This window comes from Trachurus trachurus (genome assembly GCF_905171665.1).
Source record: "Trachurus trachurus genome assembly, chromosome: 17".
NCBI lineage: Eukaryota > Metazoa > Chordata > Actinopteri > Carangiformes > Carangidae > Trachurus > Trachurus trachurus.
The window spans coordinates 15594106-15610063 of NC_139900.1; the positions used below are offsets into that span (position 1 = coordinate 15594106).

General features: G+C 40.1%; 1 protein-coding gene across 1 annotated transcript in view; it reads left to right on the forward strand.

Annotated features, from left to right (window-relative positions):
* egfra (epidermal growth factor receptor a (erythroblastic leukemia viral (v-erb-b) oncogene homolog, avian)) overlaps nucleotides 1-13730 on the forward strand; it is a 40342-nt gene extending 26612 nt beyond the window's left edge. Inside the window, exons 16-28 of the mRNA XM_083990868.1 lie at nucleotides 425-463; nucleotides 596-740; nucleotides 863-985; nucleotides 2223-2321; nucleotides 3472-3657; nucleotides 4533-4688; nucleotides 5848-5923; nucleotides 6756-6902; nucleotides 7274-7371; nucleotides 7501-7668; nucleotides 9950-9997; nucleotides 10117-10210; nucleotides 11675-13730. Coding sequence (XP_083846994.1) covers nucleotides 425-463; nucleotides 596-740; nucleotides 863-985; nucleotides 2223-2321; nucleotides 3472-3657; nucleotides 4533-4688; nucleotides 5848-5923; nucleotides 6756-6902; nucleotides 7274-7371; nucleotides 7501-7668; nucleotides 9950-9997; nucleotides 10117-10210; nucleotides 11675-12018 — 1723 coding nt within the window. The 3' untranslated portion in view covers nucleotides 12019-13730. The remainder of the gene's footprint in view (nucleotides 1-424; nucleotides 464-595; nucleotides 741-862; nucleotides 986-2222; nucleotides 2322-3471; nucleotides 3658-4532; nucleotides 4689-5847; nucleotides 5924-6755; nucleotides 6903-7273; nucleotides 7372-7500; nucleotides 7669-9949; nucleotides 9998-10116; nucleotides 10211-11674) is intronic.
* Nucleotides 13731-15958: the final 2228 nt, after the last annotated feature.

The following is a 15958-nucleotide window of genomic DNA, read 5'->3' on the forward strand; positions in this document are numbered from 1 at the left end:
TTTCCACAAATCATGTCTTTACAGTTTAGTATTTCATAAGTACATGAACAGCCCTATGCATTTGGCTTTATAGACTCATGGTGTATTGGCTTTGTAATTCTCTCTTTCTCTTGTCTTGTTTTTCTACAGTACCTAACACCTACCTGCCAATGAGACAAGAGATGGAATTTGGCTATATATGGCTATAATCTCATTCATATTTACATTATAAATGTAATGTACTGTCACATTTCTTTAAAAAAAATAATAAATAGAATTGAAATTGAAATAGTGTATTTCAGTCTTTTATTGATTGGTGGACACTGACTGCAAAGTATTTCCTTGAGTTTTTGGCTTCATAGGAAATCAATAGACTCATGATGGTTTGGGGAATTTGTAGTGTGGAGGCTCAGTAACAGTACAGCTTGTATTGATTTGTTTACAGGTGCACTGGGCCCGGTCTTGAAGGATGCCACATTAAAAGGTGCGTAAATGCAGTAACAGTGAGCCTCACTGACAATGACACTCTAATCCCATCTCTCCTTGTTGATTAAATTCACAAATGTGCTCTGGTTTCTATCAGCGTTATGAAATTGGCTCCCACCTTGTCTTTCAGCTCTTCTGGTCTTTCCATGATTGCCGCCGGTGTAGTCGGTGGACTGCTGGCTGTTCTTATTGCTGCCCTGTCTGTCTTTGTGTTGCTACGCCGACGCCACATTAAGAGGAAGAGGACCATGCGCAGACTGCTCCAAGAGAGAGAGGTACAGTAAGATGAGGGAGTAACCACGCTGAGATGATGATTTTTACTTATTATATTGTCTTCCTCAGCATTTTCTTTTTTGTATTTGCACAGTATTTGAGACTTTCAAATCTTCTTTTCCAGTTGGTTGAACCTCTGACTCCGAGTGGAGAGGCACCGAACCAGGCTCTGCTGAGGATCCTGAAGGAGCCAGAGTTTAAGAAAATCAAAGTGCTGGGATCAGGGGCTTTTGGTACAGTTTATAAGGTAATAAAATGCCTCAGGGTTGTGTCTAAAAAAACAAGGTGTTTTTTTTCCCCAAATTGCGCTGCAATGCTGAGTTTTACACAAGCTGGAGCTGTGGAGTCCTGTATGTGCCAAGTATACATGACCAACACCCGTCAGTGTTCTCGCTCATCTACATCTGTTGTCGATTTTTCAATTAAAAGAGAAAAAGTTTGTGAATTTCCAGATCACGAACAAATGACTTCACTCTCACTTTTAGAGCTCTCTCCTTCTCTATTCTGTATACTGTATTTAATTCAGTCATTTATCACTATTTCAAGATCAAAACACTGATCTCCATGAGGTTAAAGGTTTATTTAAGGGTCAGATTTAGATTAAAGTTCGGATAATTCTCCACAGAGAGGGAATGTAGGTCAACACAATGTTCTTAGTAACAGTACAAAAACAAGTGTGTGTCTGTGCTCTTGGATTTCTGTCTTTAAGAGGACCGACTGCAGTTTTAGACCTTGAGGGTGAGGACGTTTTTTGGAAAGTAAAGACATTTTTTCCAAAGGGCCATTTGAGGGTTAGGATTCGGTTATGGGGTTGGAATTGGGTTTGAGTTTGGGTTTGGGTTTGGTATTTAGCTGTGAAGGTTAAGGCTTGGTTTATTCAGTGGCATGAGGAAGCAGTGACATTAAATGGCGTAGCATACTTGTGTGAGAGTGTTATATTTTTATTATTGAATTTGTAATATAATGCATTCAGATGTAAACAGCATTATAACTGGTCAAGGCGGAGCACTTTATTTACTGTTGGGTATTTCATTCTATGACAATGCAACATTTTATAAAACACAGTGGTGACATACTTAAAATCACAATATTACACTCTGAAATATACTGGAGAAGTATGAAAGTAGTATAAAATGGAAGTAAAAGTACCTCAAAACAGAATTCTGAGTGACAACCATGTGATTTCTGCCTCTGGCTTTAGGATCCTCACTAGTGTAAAATACAAACAGTTAGGGTGCACTATACCTTTATCATCATATTGTACATACTGTACCAACGCTTGTCAGTGTACTTTTGTTCACTTCTAATTCAGGTGTAATTAAAGGGAGTGGGGTCCTCACAAGTAGTAAATACAACATGTTTGGGCGAACTGTACCTTTGTAATGATATTATATATACAAACATGTGTATATACTGTATGTACGTGTGTTTGAAGCTTCAGGTGTAATTAAAGCCTGCTAAATGACCCACTTTTCTGCGTACAGGGCCTGTGGGTTCCAGAGGGAGAGGACGTGAAGATCCCAGTGGCCATAAAGGTTTTGCGAGAGGCCACATCACCAAAAGCAAACAAAGAGATCTTGGATGTAAGTTCACTGATTTATGTGGTACTTCTCTGGACGCTGAGCTTACAGTAACACTGAGTCAGACCTAAAACAGCGATTCATTTAAAATGTTATTTCCCAAAGTACTTCAGTGAAGGGCGTGCTGCTAGTGGGAAATTACAGTGAAAACACGAAGGTTAGAAATTTCCACACACACCTTTTTTTTTCTCTTCAAGAAATTATCGCAAGATTGTGATTTGATTAAAAAGGCTGACAAGAGCGAGTGACAATTATTCCTTGCCAGATGTCAATTCCGCTAATTTACCCTGCCATTTGTAACATATGCAACTCATTTGAAGGTAATGACCGCCTATTTTCCTTGTAATGGAGAATGTGTCATTTTTCTTCACGGTGACCCTCTTATAAGCCGATGGAAATGGGATTTATTCATTGGAAGGCTGCGTGTGGGCGTTGGTGTGCAATCCGAGGCTGAGGTGTTTCTGGAGAGGAATGCAGTTGTGGAGCCACTCTGAGAAGTCAGCCCGTTTGAACTGCCTTCTACAAACGACCTGTGATTTTGTGGTCGCTTTTCTCCGCTGCCGTACATCCGGATGTTGTGGTGGACATGCACGTTGTCATGACAGAACAGCCCAGTCTAGCTTTTTAAAGGAGAACAATTTTTTTTAGGTGCTTTGATGTCTCTTTCAGAATTACAGAGCTCCTGCGTATTTACTGAAAAATGCCGACACCGTTATAGTCATGGAAAATATTTGGGATACAACTAATGCACTCATGGCAGGAAACCTACTAAATAAAGCTCAATTTGTCGGAAACCTTTTGTTAGTGACCATTGTGGATTATCCCCATGGTTTCTTCTCTAAGTCACTTTTCTGTTGTGACGACAGAGAGTTTCCACTTTGAGCTGAGCCACATTTAATATGTCTGACTGAGTTGGCCTGCTTTGAAAAGAAACGATCACCCAACACTGGAAATGTCCCTAGATGTCATGTTTCTTAAGCAGTCAGGATAAACAGGATAAATCTTGACACATCTATCAATATTGGTTCATTGAATATTTTTCTTTTTTGTCTTGAATCCATCAATATGAATCATTCCTGATGGTTGTGTCCCCTAAAAGAACAGACAAAAACAGTAATATTAAATGCTCTGTATGTCTACATGTACACTACAGGAGGCCTATGTGATGGCCAGTGTGGAACACCCCCATGTGTGTCGTCTGCTCGGCATCTGTCTCACCTCCACTGTGCAGCTCGTCACCCAGCTGATGCCCTACGGCTGCCTGCTGGACTACGTCAAAGAGAACAAGGACAATATTGGCTCCCAGCACCTGCTGAACTGGTGTGTGCAGATAGCCAAGGTAAGAAAGAAGAAACGCCGTAAAGGCATCGAGTTACATGCAAAAGGGTCTGTATCAGTAGATCCCTCCTGTCACAAACATCTCCACACCGACTTGAAATGGGTTTACTGCAGTCTTGTTTATTTGTTTGTTTGTTTATTTCACATATCAAAAAGTTAAAAAAGATATAACATATAAAATCCAAGACAATGTGAAGGAGAAATGAAAAAAAAAAACCTCCAGATGCTTGTGGGGTGGTATTCTCCGACTACAGTTCTAAGCTAATGAGCAGACATTTGTGAAGTACAAAAAGTACATCTCATTTTAGATTAATATTCTTAACATGATACATTAAGTTTATGTCTTTTTCATGTAGTGCATGTAATTTCTTTGAGCTGAAATACTTTTTTTTAAAGTATATTTTTGGGGCTTTTCAAGCCTTTAATGGATATGACAGTAGAGAGACAGAGAGAGGGGGAATGACATGCAGCAAATGGCCACCGGTGGAATTGAACCGGGTCCCCTGTATATGGGGCGTCTGCTCTACCCACTGAGCTACACAACACCCCTGAGCTGAATTTCTTGTATGAAAGGTGCAATACATACAAAGTTAGTTATTTTCCTAACTGTGTGTTCCTTCATTGTGATATGTTGTTTTAGTTTTTACAACAGTCCACACAGTCTGCCCCAACAGTTTCAATACATTATTGAATGACATCACGCGATGATGACAACTCTGACAGGTCAACCATGACAGATTTCGGCACCTTTACATATTTTATCATGTCTGAATCTGATCAAGCAAAGTTCCCATTTTTGACATATTGGACAACAGTGTGAAAAAGCACTGCACTTGCGTAATAATAACCTGCACTTCATCGTTTGTTTGACAAAAGGGTATGAACTACCTGGAGGAGCGCCACTTGGTACACCGTGACTTGGCAGCCAGGAACGTCCTGGTGAAGACTCCGCAGCATGTCAAGATCACTGACTTCGGTCTGGCCAAGCTCCTTAATGCAGATGAGAAAGAGTACCACGCAGATGGTGGAAAGGTTGGTACAAAATACAAATACACCAAGACAAAGGTTTTTGCCTCTTTTTTGTGGTTGCTGTTGTTGTTCACAGTCATAAATAGTCCTAAGACTTAATGTGTGTATTTATAGCCTGCCGGACAGACAGATGTTTTGCTGTGGTTGAATGAAGGATAGCATTTTTTGTGCATTTGCTCTAGATTGTATCTTATGTAAGTGATGTGATATATAAATAGTTTGGTCGGTTGACTGCATTCTAAGAAATGACAGAGCAGATAAGATTCTTCTCTTATCACAGTTTCTTTGTGCAACTGGGTGCACTATTTTTTCCCGATAATGAACCCGATAATATAATAATAAACATTTCCAGAAATCCGGTGATTTTGCTAAATGTCCCGGTAGTAAGATATTTACCAATGTTTTTATCTGATATTATTACCTCAGTATGTTTTCAGAAGTGATGATATAACAGTTTCATGTAATACAATATTCAGTTTCAGTCAAGGCCTTTTTATTGCCTGTCGACACTAGAAGGACAGATGTGGAAAAGTTTAGTTGTTTGAAATCCATCTGGACAAAACTGGACCCAAATACGCACATCTGCAGCTGCTGATATTTCCCTCATTCACTCTAGTTAAACACATTGCTACTCTAAAACACGATGCTAATTAAACATTACAGGACACTTTCCCAGGCAGGGATTAAGCCTTGTCTTAGACTAACACAAAATTGAGTAGAGACATCCATTAAAAAAAAAAACATCTTCATTGTGGGACTGGACTTAATCCATGTGCAGGAAACCATCCCAGAAATAATTTTTTAAGCTTTTGTATGACGCACTTTGTGTGATGACAGCACACTGTTTCTCATCTCCAGGAAAGTGCAAACTCTACAACAAAGAACTTTGTCGACATTTCTAAAATAGAAAATAGTGTTAAATGTCAGTTTTCAGGGACAATGAATAATGGATTTTTGTTGTGCATGACTATTGCAATTCTGCACCACTAGGTGACAGCACAGTTGCATTGTGTACTAAATACTGTGGGGACATTAATAGAGCTCAGGTCTAAGAAAGCGCCTCAGTACTATTTTCACATGTTTTAACAAAGACATGTGAAATGTTCCCACATAAAATGCAAATGTATGTCTCAATTTTACTCATTAAAGTTAAATTTCACAGGTACCCATAAAGTGGATGGCTCTTGAATCTATCCTGAACAGGACGTACACACATCAGAGTGATGTATGGAGTTATGGTAAGTCTGTCCCTATATATTGTGAATACATGATATGCCTCTAACCCAGCATGAGCCCCCCTGCTTGCAATGTCCCAGATTGCGCTCGAGTCTTTGTGTAACATCAGATATGTAAAACAGCTGGGCCTCTGTACTCCTGAGCATTGGTGACAGTCTCACAGGAGAAATATTTATTCATTGCTAAATAAAGTGTTTTAGCAGCGAGTGAGGCAGAGGGAGGACGGTCGTTTCGAGGCTTCAGAGAGGATGTTGTTTTTGGATCTAATAAGGCTGTCTTGTCAACATTCTTTAAAAAAAAACAAAAAAACACTGAATATCTTGCAAGCATCTGTGATTTTTAGGACACAGGTAGCCCACACCTACACACCGGCAGTCTCAGGTGGACAATATCACATCAGACAAGGTCGTTGCCTCAACCCACATACACAGTTCCTCCAGTCCAGGAGCAACACACATGCACAGATGCCTACACAGAAGCCAAACACAGCACAGCTTTCTTGAGTGGGCCAGCTTCCAAATTGTCTTTTTCCCGAGGGTTTGATCATGCCTTCCGCTCAATATGGCAAAAGCATCAACAGACCCTGGCAGAAGTGACAGGCTTCCTTTCCTCCTTTTCCTTTCTTCAGTTCCGCCAGCATGGAGATGCATCCTGCTAACTCCCACTCCTGCAGGCACAGCCAATTTGTCAACATAGCTATTTTGATACCATGTGACATTTGAGAGGCTTACATTCTGTCACTCTCATTTCTTCCCCCGTTATCGAGAGCAAAAACAAAGTGAATGACAGCTCATCAGTCTGACACATACCAACTGGCCCTTTTTCTCTCCGTAGGTGTAACGGTTTGGGAGCTGATGACATTTGGGACTAAACCATACGATGGGATTCCTGCCACCGAAATAGCTGGGGTCCTGGAGAAAGGGGAGCGACTGCCTCAGCCTCCAATCTGTACCATAGATGTCTACATGATCATGGTGAAATGTAAGCTCAGTGGGAGGCTGACTGAAAGCTCCATAATGTAATCTGTGTTCCTGCTTTTCTCTAACAGAACAAGATCATGAAGGAACATAGTGTACATATGCTACAGTATATGAATAGTGGTTTTTGAAAGGATTTGATGAAATGCATTTTTTTTTTATCCGTCTTGTACATTTCAACTCATTACAGTTAAACGTTATTCCCACTCTTTTATGTGTCCCAAAGTTGTTCACATTCTATAGACCAAACAACCACCAAGGGTGTACTTAAACAGTTGTGTTAGTTTTTGTTTTACTGGCTGAAGATTAGTCTTGGAAATGTTCCCACAAAGAGTATTAAAGTTTCATCTGATATCTGCTGATGTGTTTGTACAGGTTGGATGATTGATGCAGACAGCCGACCTCGTTTCCGGGAGCTAATAGCTGAGTTTACAAAGATGGCACGGGATCCTTCCCGCTATCTTGTCATTCAGGTACAATTTCACCCAGAGTTTTGTTACTGTAACTTCCTTAAATAATAAAGTTTATTTGATGATGCATTGCTGTTTACTAATGAGAGGACATAAATCTTAGGCAAGAGGTTAAATCTATTTCTCCCCTAGGGCGATGACTGCATGCACCTGCCGAGTCCTACAGATACTAAATTCTACCGCAGCCTGATCAGCGGCGAGGACATGGAGGACGCCGTGGATGCGGACGAGTACCTGGTGCCACAACATGGCTTCTTCAGCAGTCCGAGCACCTCCCACACACCTCTGCTCCACTCAACAGTAAGTTTATATGTCATGTAGAAATACAACTGCAGGTTTTGCAGCGAGTCTCTTCCTTCTGCTTGTCTTTTCTTGGGTGACATTTGTGGCAGCTGGGAAAGTTATAGGCGTCCTGGCACAAAAATACTAAAAAAAAATAAGAAAATAAATAATATACCACAGCTGATATTTCAGAAAAACAGGGAGTGTGACTCACTTCTGCTTTGTGGTTAGATGTGTAGAACAGAAACAGACAGCATGTGTGTGTGCAACTTCCACAAGGTGGCGTAGCATTACTGAAAATGTGTCATCCTAGTGCACTATAAACATCACATGACATTTAACAGATTGTCCACCTCAAGTGTTATCACAAAATGCATTCACTGTTCTAACAATGTGATGCTATTAGTAGTAGTAGTAGCAGTAGTAGTAGAAGATACTACTGCTCTGAATGCAAAAAGATCAATCGAGTTCATTTTAAAACTAAAAAATGTATTAAGAAACCCCAAATGCAGGATAACAGTGGCAAAAGCAGCCAGTAAAATAACATATAGCATACTGTATAATATGTACAGGATGTGACATTACTTTCATATTAACAAAAGGCCCACTAGATTAGAAAATACTAGGATACAGTAAGCTACATTAGAAGTACAGTATAACAGTTGTTGACCTGGCTCATCACATGTACTTCTAATCATTAAAGAAAACAGAAATCTGAGATCCAGAGCCAGAATATTGTCACTGTATTTTCTACCCTGAACTTTCCGCCAGGGCACTGCTAACTGAGGAAAAACAGTGAGGCCTTACATGTAATGAGGTACAGATACCTTTTTTTATTTTTACTGCAGACACAAGCCAGATTCAGTCACACTAACCTTCTCTATCCAAACAGTGAGAGAGGAATAGCAGCTGCTTTGGAGTGCAATTTCCCAGGAAAAAAAAGAGGACACAGCATTGATTGATACAAGAAATTGTAGCACATGCTTCAGCAGTGAGAGCACACTACACCAACATGGAGCCGACTGTTTGAAAGTTTAATTGAGCTATTTTAACCGTGTTTTGGGAAACTGGGATTTCTGCATAAATCATTACCCCGTGAGTCAGAATGGTAAAAAAAAAAAAAAAGAGAGAGTCGTTTTTTCTTAGCTTGTTGAAAGCAATTATCTTACACTTCAATCAGTGGAAGCAGAGCACTGGCCGATCATACAGAGAGGAGAGCTGAAGTAATTTTCTTCACTTGAACCTGAGTGACCGGTCGTACCTGGCCTGAACCCTTCCAACCGTGGCTGCCCTCGTTCTGTTTAATTTTCACCGCTGGGACTATTTCTCCTCTTCCTGACCCCTGCCCACTCGTCCTCATCATCATCCCTTCTCCCACGTTTTCTCCCATGTGCCCTTTGATTGATGAAAGCTAAGCAAAGAGAACTCCTCTACCTCCAGGTTCAGTGAAGGCCGTGCATCGGTCTGGCTCCTCTACCTGGGATAGTTGCCGGCCGCTGACAGAGTGGTTAACTCATACAAGCTTTCATGTTTGATTACCTTCACAGGCAACCAGGCAAGCTTTTTTTTTCTTCAAATCTCTATCCAATAAAAGCTCAGCATATGCCTGCTTTTGTCATATCACTTTTGGGACATAGGCCACTCAGGGTCAATTTTTTTTCTTCTTCTTCTTCTTCTTCTTTTTTTTTTTTTACAGACGGTTGCTCCCTCAGTGTTTTTAATTTCCTTTTCTTTTTCAAAGTAATTGCATTGCCACAGTTGTCACTCCGTTCTCTTTATTCGCTTGGTTTCACTGGTTTAGCGCCGTTCGCAGTCCTTTGACTGGAGAGTCTGACAGACACAACAAAGCTTGTCAGTTTGCCTGAATGAATATGAATCTGCTGGGTGGACATTCATTTTCGATCCTCATCAGCTTGTTTTGAGATGACAGCTATGGTTCCTAGGGTACCATGAAAAAACATTACTGAGACTATTCAAAACAAACTTAATGTCCAGAGAGGCTTTAAAATAAATTGCAATGGCTCAGAATTACACTCACATCAAACAAACTATAAATAAAAAAGAGGAAAATTGGAATCAAAGACAACCAATGTGAGAGATGACAAAATTAAAGGTTGCGCCTCAGCACATCCGACCGATTTTGTGTTTGTGCGCTGCACTGAAAATGCCTGTTTCTTCACTTAATATCTGCTTTATGGATAAAATGTGTTATGGCTCAATAAAACACTGTCTCCGCCTCTGCATTTGCTGTAGTGTCATCATGAGACATTAACTCAAGTTTAAATGATCTGTTTTGCAGAGTCTCAGCAGCAGCATTGGGGCATGCCACGGTAGAAATGGCTTAGCGGTGAGTGACTATCCTTTAAAACTGCACTCAATGAAAATTACCTTCATCTTTGTTTTCAATTGTTAATGTTAATGCTCTCAGAGTGCCACAACCCTTAAAACATCTGTCCTTTGTTACAGAATGGGTTCCTGAACAGAGATGGCAGCTTGGTTACCCGGTACATTCCTGACCCCACAGACAAATTTTCAGACGATGCCTTTCAGCCAGTTCCAGGCAAGTACCAAACCAACTTCAAAAGCCCACATTGGCCCTTCTTTTTGATGTCATTCAATTAAATTTCATTGCATCTCTCCCCTGGTCCCTCAGTTTGATTCAGTAAGAAAGGGGGACATCTAGTGGACAAGGAGCATATTGCTGTAGTGTACTAATTGCCCCAGCTGCAGAACATTTGGTGGCAAACTTTGGTGCAGATGTTTTCAGAGCACCGCTAGTTCATGGATCTTTACAGCTGGTGGCTCTAGGAGGGAATGGAAAATGAGTTAAGACAACATCAGGGCTGTGCTCGTGAGCATAAGTGCATTGTTCATTGGTCGTAACATGCATCAAATATGTATCATGTTAACTAAGTTGAGCAGTTGTTTTGTGATGTGTTCTGTCTTCAGATTTTAAATTCAGCCCCTTAACAGAAACCTTTGTGTTTCAAGAATATGCTAAATTCACACTGCCCCTTTATATTTGAAATACAATGTGAAATGTGAGTCTATCTGTATTGTCAGTGAGAGTGGATGACTCTCTGTTGTCCAAAGTGATCTGTCGGTGCCTTTCGAAATTGAGCTGCAAATGTGGGCAACAGTGGTTATTACTGTATGGTTTGTTCTTGATAGAGTCATACACCACTTTTGTGTAAGGTAGATATTTTTTTAAGAATCTAGCCCTTGAAGGTTTTCAGTCAGCAAACTCTCAAATCCTACAACTCTGACTGCAACATGCATGTAAGAACATAAAGAAAAGAAATGGTTAAAAGCACTAACCTTAACCCATATTGCCTATTGCATGTTGTTCCCCATCTCCCCTGTCCTCCTTCATATCCTGTTATCGCTCTCCGATCTAATAAATGCAAGAACGTCCATCAATAGTAGGCTGCACTCATGACACCAATTGGGGCCATTAAAGCAGAAGTGAGTGATCCGGTCGTTTTGGCTAATGCTGCATTCCAGGCAGGCTTTTGAAATCGTAAATTACAGCTTCAAGTCACAACTTACGACTTTGTAGCGTTCCAGGCAACCCACTCGTGTTTTTCCGACCTGTTTTACCGGTGAAAGTCACTATAACGGCCACTCGTAACTTCCGACCGGTGAACTCGTACCAGATCGAACTGGTACCACTTCACGGTCGGAAAAATACGAGTTTCCTTGAACGCACCATAACAGTCCTCGTCGCTACGTCACCACATTCACGGCGTTCCTTGGCTGCACACACAGCCCTGCATGCCGTTCTCTCTCCTCATTGGATAAAAACTGTAGGATACGATAAATGTTTTCTCTTCGGCTCAGAGCAGAGCAGAGGGACTGAGAGACCCGTGTTTCAGTCCAAACACTCTATGTAAGTGATTGCTGTCGGAAGATATAACTATTTAAGACTTATATTAACACAAATATATCACTCACTTCTGCTTTAAGGATCACCCCTGATTTACTTGATGGGAACTTGTTACTAACATAATTGGCTTTCTTACAGACTACATGAACCAGAACGGAGTCTCAGATGTGATGAATCCCATCTACCAGCACCCTGGTCCTCCCTGCACCCTCCTCCCCACCATCTCTTCAGACAACACCGAGATGGAGTATCTGAACTGCTTTAACAACGGGACCAATGGGCCCGAGTACCTCAACGATGTCCCGTCCCCCGCCATCCTCCCGCTCACCTCCAACGGCACAGTCCACAGCATTCAGAAATACCAGCCCCAGAACAGCATAGACAACCCCGATTACCAACAGGACTTCACTCCCACCTTCAAGACACATACCAACGGACACATCCCGGCAGCAGAGAACGCAGAGTACCTGGGCCCGGACTGAGGACTTAATGGAAACAGACAAGAACTAAATAAGAGACAGTTTCCTGTTCCATTAAGAAGGAGCATTAGTGTCTTGGCTGGAAGAGTATACCTAAGTGGTACCGTTAATTATCATATATGTTATACCCTGTCTTATGAAGTCAGGTGACACTTGTGCAGCTTTCCGTGTTGTTTGCATGCTGTCATACTTGTCACATAAAACCTGTGTCATTCCAAAGAGTTGTATCATAACAACCAAACAACAAATGACTTTTTCTTGATGACAGCCAGACGAAAGCTGATTCACACATGACTCAGTTGACCTGAGAGTTTCTGGACGCAGTTACACGCTGTCCTTATGTTGTCACCCCCCTGCGAGAGAGTGAAAATATCTTCAGAAAGAAATCCCAGAGGTGAAAATCTCTGTAAATGTTCTGCACAAAGTGCTGTACATGATCCAGATGTGTCAGTTGAGGACTGCCATTCAAAGCATGTAAAGCGCCTCCATTTTTGCGGGAGGCGGAAGCTCTGTTGCAAAAGAACAGAAACTGGCAGCTCAACCCAAAACACAAAGCTTAAGGTACATGTGTTGTAGAATCAGAAGCTAAGAGACACGTTCAGCAAAAAACAAAAAGGGTTTTTTGATTGAATTGAAGGGGTTGACATCACACAGTGGTGCACTGATGTGACGCCACAGAACCTTTATCTCTGATGAAGTCATGAAGATGATTAACGGCCTTGACTGTCTGGGTCCTCGGAGGCCTGATGACATGCTTCCTGAAGAAGGACTCAATGAGGAGATGAGATGTTGCAATGTACAGTTTAAAGGGGAATACTAGTGAATGGTATCATGTGCGTTACCTTTATGCTCTAAGACAGTTCTTTGTGTGTTACAAACGTGTTGCTATCTCTTCTAAATTCAAATGAGAGCAGAGCCCCGTATGTGTGATACCAAAGCAGCTATGTGGAGAATGTGACAGTAAACATGGTGAACAATGGAACAATGTGATGTGTGGTCATATTCACACTGCTGCTTTTTGTAGCTGGAAACATGTAGCACTCTTTGAATTTAACATATTTGTGTAGACCCACGTAGTTGGCAAGAGAGAAAAACCTACCTCTTTTCCTGCCCGGTAACCGATTACTTCCCACTAATAATATATTTTTTACAGTCCTGATTGCTTATCAGGTTTTTACTGCACACGGCACAGAAATAATTCCCATAGAGTTTTTTTTAAAATGTGTTTTCACTTTCGAAATGCTGGTTTAACTGTCTTAGGTCATAAAAGTAGTATTTCCTTGTAAACATGACGTGTTTTAGAGACTAGAGTGTCACTTCAGAAGCTTTCTAATGTTTGTGGTCTAATGTGTCTATATTATTACCAGGAGACTTTACCTTGTCTTTTGTTTTATTTTTTCAGAAGTGTAGACTGTTGTGTGACACAGGGTGTTGACACCATATCTATGAATGTGCGTCTAGCTTTAAATTCTTGTAGTCCTGCAAGAGCATTAATTTTGCAAATATTATTCCTAGTTTTGAAGGAATATTCTATTGTAGCAACCTGTCAGCCTACTTTTGCAGATTTTACACAGGTACATGTACAGAAAACAATGATTTAGCTGTAATATACCCTCAAACAGTCACCTATAATTTATGCTATTATCAATACACAGTTTTGTCACATCATACATGAATATACACGTATTCCTGAATTGTGATTATTTCATTCAAAAGTGAACATGAATAAATCTTTTTTCTATGGAAATACATTTTGTTAGTGTTTTTCAACAGCTACAACAAATGAAGGAGAAGATGGGAAGTCATTAACGCACTCTGTTTTCTATCTTGACGCCTGCAGCACTTCAAGGAACAATTTGATGATGAAGCAGATAATCAGCTGAATGAGTGATGCATACTGTATCGTTTCTGCTGCTTCAGTAAATGGAAGTGTGAGCATCAGATTGTGAGATGTGAAACAGCCAGGGGCAAGCACATGAAAGGTGCTTGATCGGGCATCAGAGCACAACTTTTTTTACAATACAATATATGACATTTACATAGAATAGAACAATGGTACTTTGGTACTTACAAGGGTACCGACTGATTGTGATTAGTATGTATTGGTTTTTAGTATACCTAACACTCCAGTTCAGATTAGCTGCAAATTCAAGGTTATTTAAATTAAGTATAGGTTCCAAAAAATCATATTATTTATGTTACATGTTAGGGTCACCGTTTTGGGCTTTAGGAAAGATTTGGGCAAGGCAAGGCAAGGCAATTTTATTTGTACAGCCCGTTTTTACACAGTTTGTCTCAAAGGGCTTCACATGGCATCACAACAACATCCTCTGCCCTTAGACCCTCACATCGACTGAGGAAAAACTCCATAGAAAACTCCATCGGAGAAACCTCAGGGTGAGCAACAGAGGAGGGATCCCTCACCCAGGACGGGCAGACGTGATTTGAGTTATATTTACTAGATAAACAGTCTACTTAGGCCGTAAGTTTGAAATGTATAACATGATCAAATATTTAAAAATGGATTTTGGATTTTATGTATCTCTAAAAGCAGTGAAAGCAACTAAATCAACCAAACAAAATATACTATTTGTTCTTCTAAGTCTTATTACGAAGAATTGGCACTTAATCACTCAACTAATAATCTACTTTGCTTTGGATGTGCTTTGGTCAGTCTAGATTGAGAGTTTCTTCTAACCTTATACAGTATTTACATTAACAACAGGATTGGCCGGGAGGATGTCTTCAATTGAAAACATGAGAATCGTCAATCATTAATAGCCCTCCTGTTAGCAGAGAAGACCATGTCAGTGTGCTGTTTAATTTCATTGTGATGAATATAGTAGGCTACCGACAATGGATGATAAAAGGATGTTGAGCCTAAACAGTACATTTTCTCAAGATCACAGACAATATAAGTTATGAGTTTGCAATGGCAAAACAAGTTTGGTAATATGTTTTAGTATTTGATTAACTGAAATCCATATAATCACACTTCGCAGCACAGCCCAGTTGACTTCAAACCAGTCAGAAAAGACAAAAATAACGTATTTAAAGTTTGTTCTAATTTCAACATAAAATGGTGCATTAGTCATCTTCTGTGAAATATTTTAATATAATATTAAATGGATCAGGTACTTCTCCTGTTATTTCAGTTAGGTGGGTGAGGTTTGTGGGTATGACATAGTCGCAATCTTAAACACTATGTTGACTACCATCCTCATACAAAATGATGTGGGAATATATCTAGGCAAGTCTGAAATGCATTAGTCTATGTACTTTATGTGTTTGTTTTTTAAAGCTAGGGTATTTTACCTTTCTGATTTAATTGTTGATGTAGGTTATATAATGTTATTAGAGGGTTAGTGTAAGGGAAGGGCTACCTTATAATTTTACAACATAAAGGAACACAAACATATTGCATTGCCATATTGGCTAAACCCAAAATAACCACAAGGATAGCTATAGCTATTTAAATGAATTGTATAACCTTCCTAAAATACACAGTAACAGTCATCTCAAAAGGCTTTGATCTGAGTAGGCCTACATGTTTTTTTTTTTTTTTTTTTTACCTTTCTTTTATTTTTTACAAATATATTAAAATAAACTGAACTAGAGACACTCTAATGTTAACCCTGAAGCTGGCGTTGATTCTTTTTCTTTTTTTAAGGCCTGTGATTCACAATGATTTGCGTCATGCAGTTCCACCCATGGATGTATTATGTATTATGTATGTATTATGATATTATTATAGTATTGCTGGTCTTATAATAGATCCATGGTTCCACCTAATGAGTTCCAGTAAAAGCAAATTTACTCTTTTATAAACCGTCTCTGGTCAAAGGGTTGTGGGTGTAGTGTGTGGCCTGCGACGTGTGGCGGCAGCACTGAGGCGACACTTTGTTTCCGCCCCCGAACAAATTAATCCGAGGAAGAAGAGGAA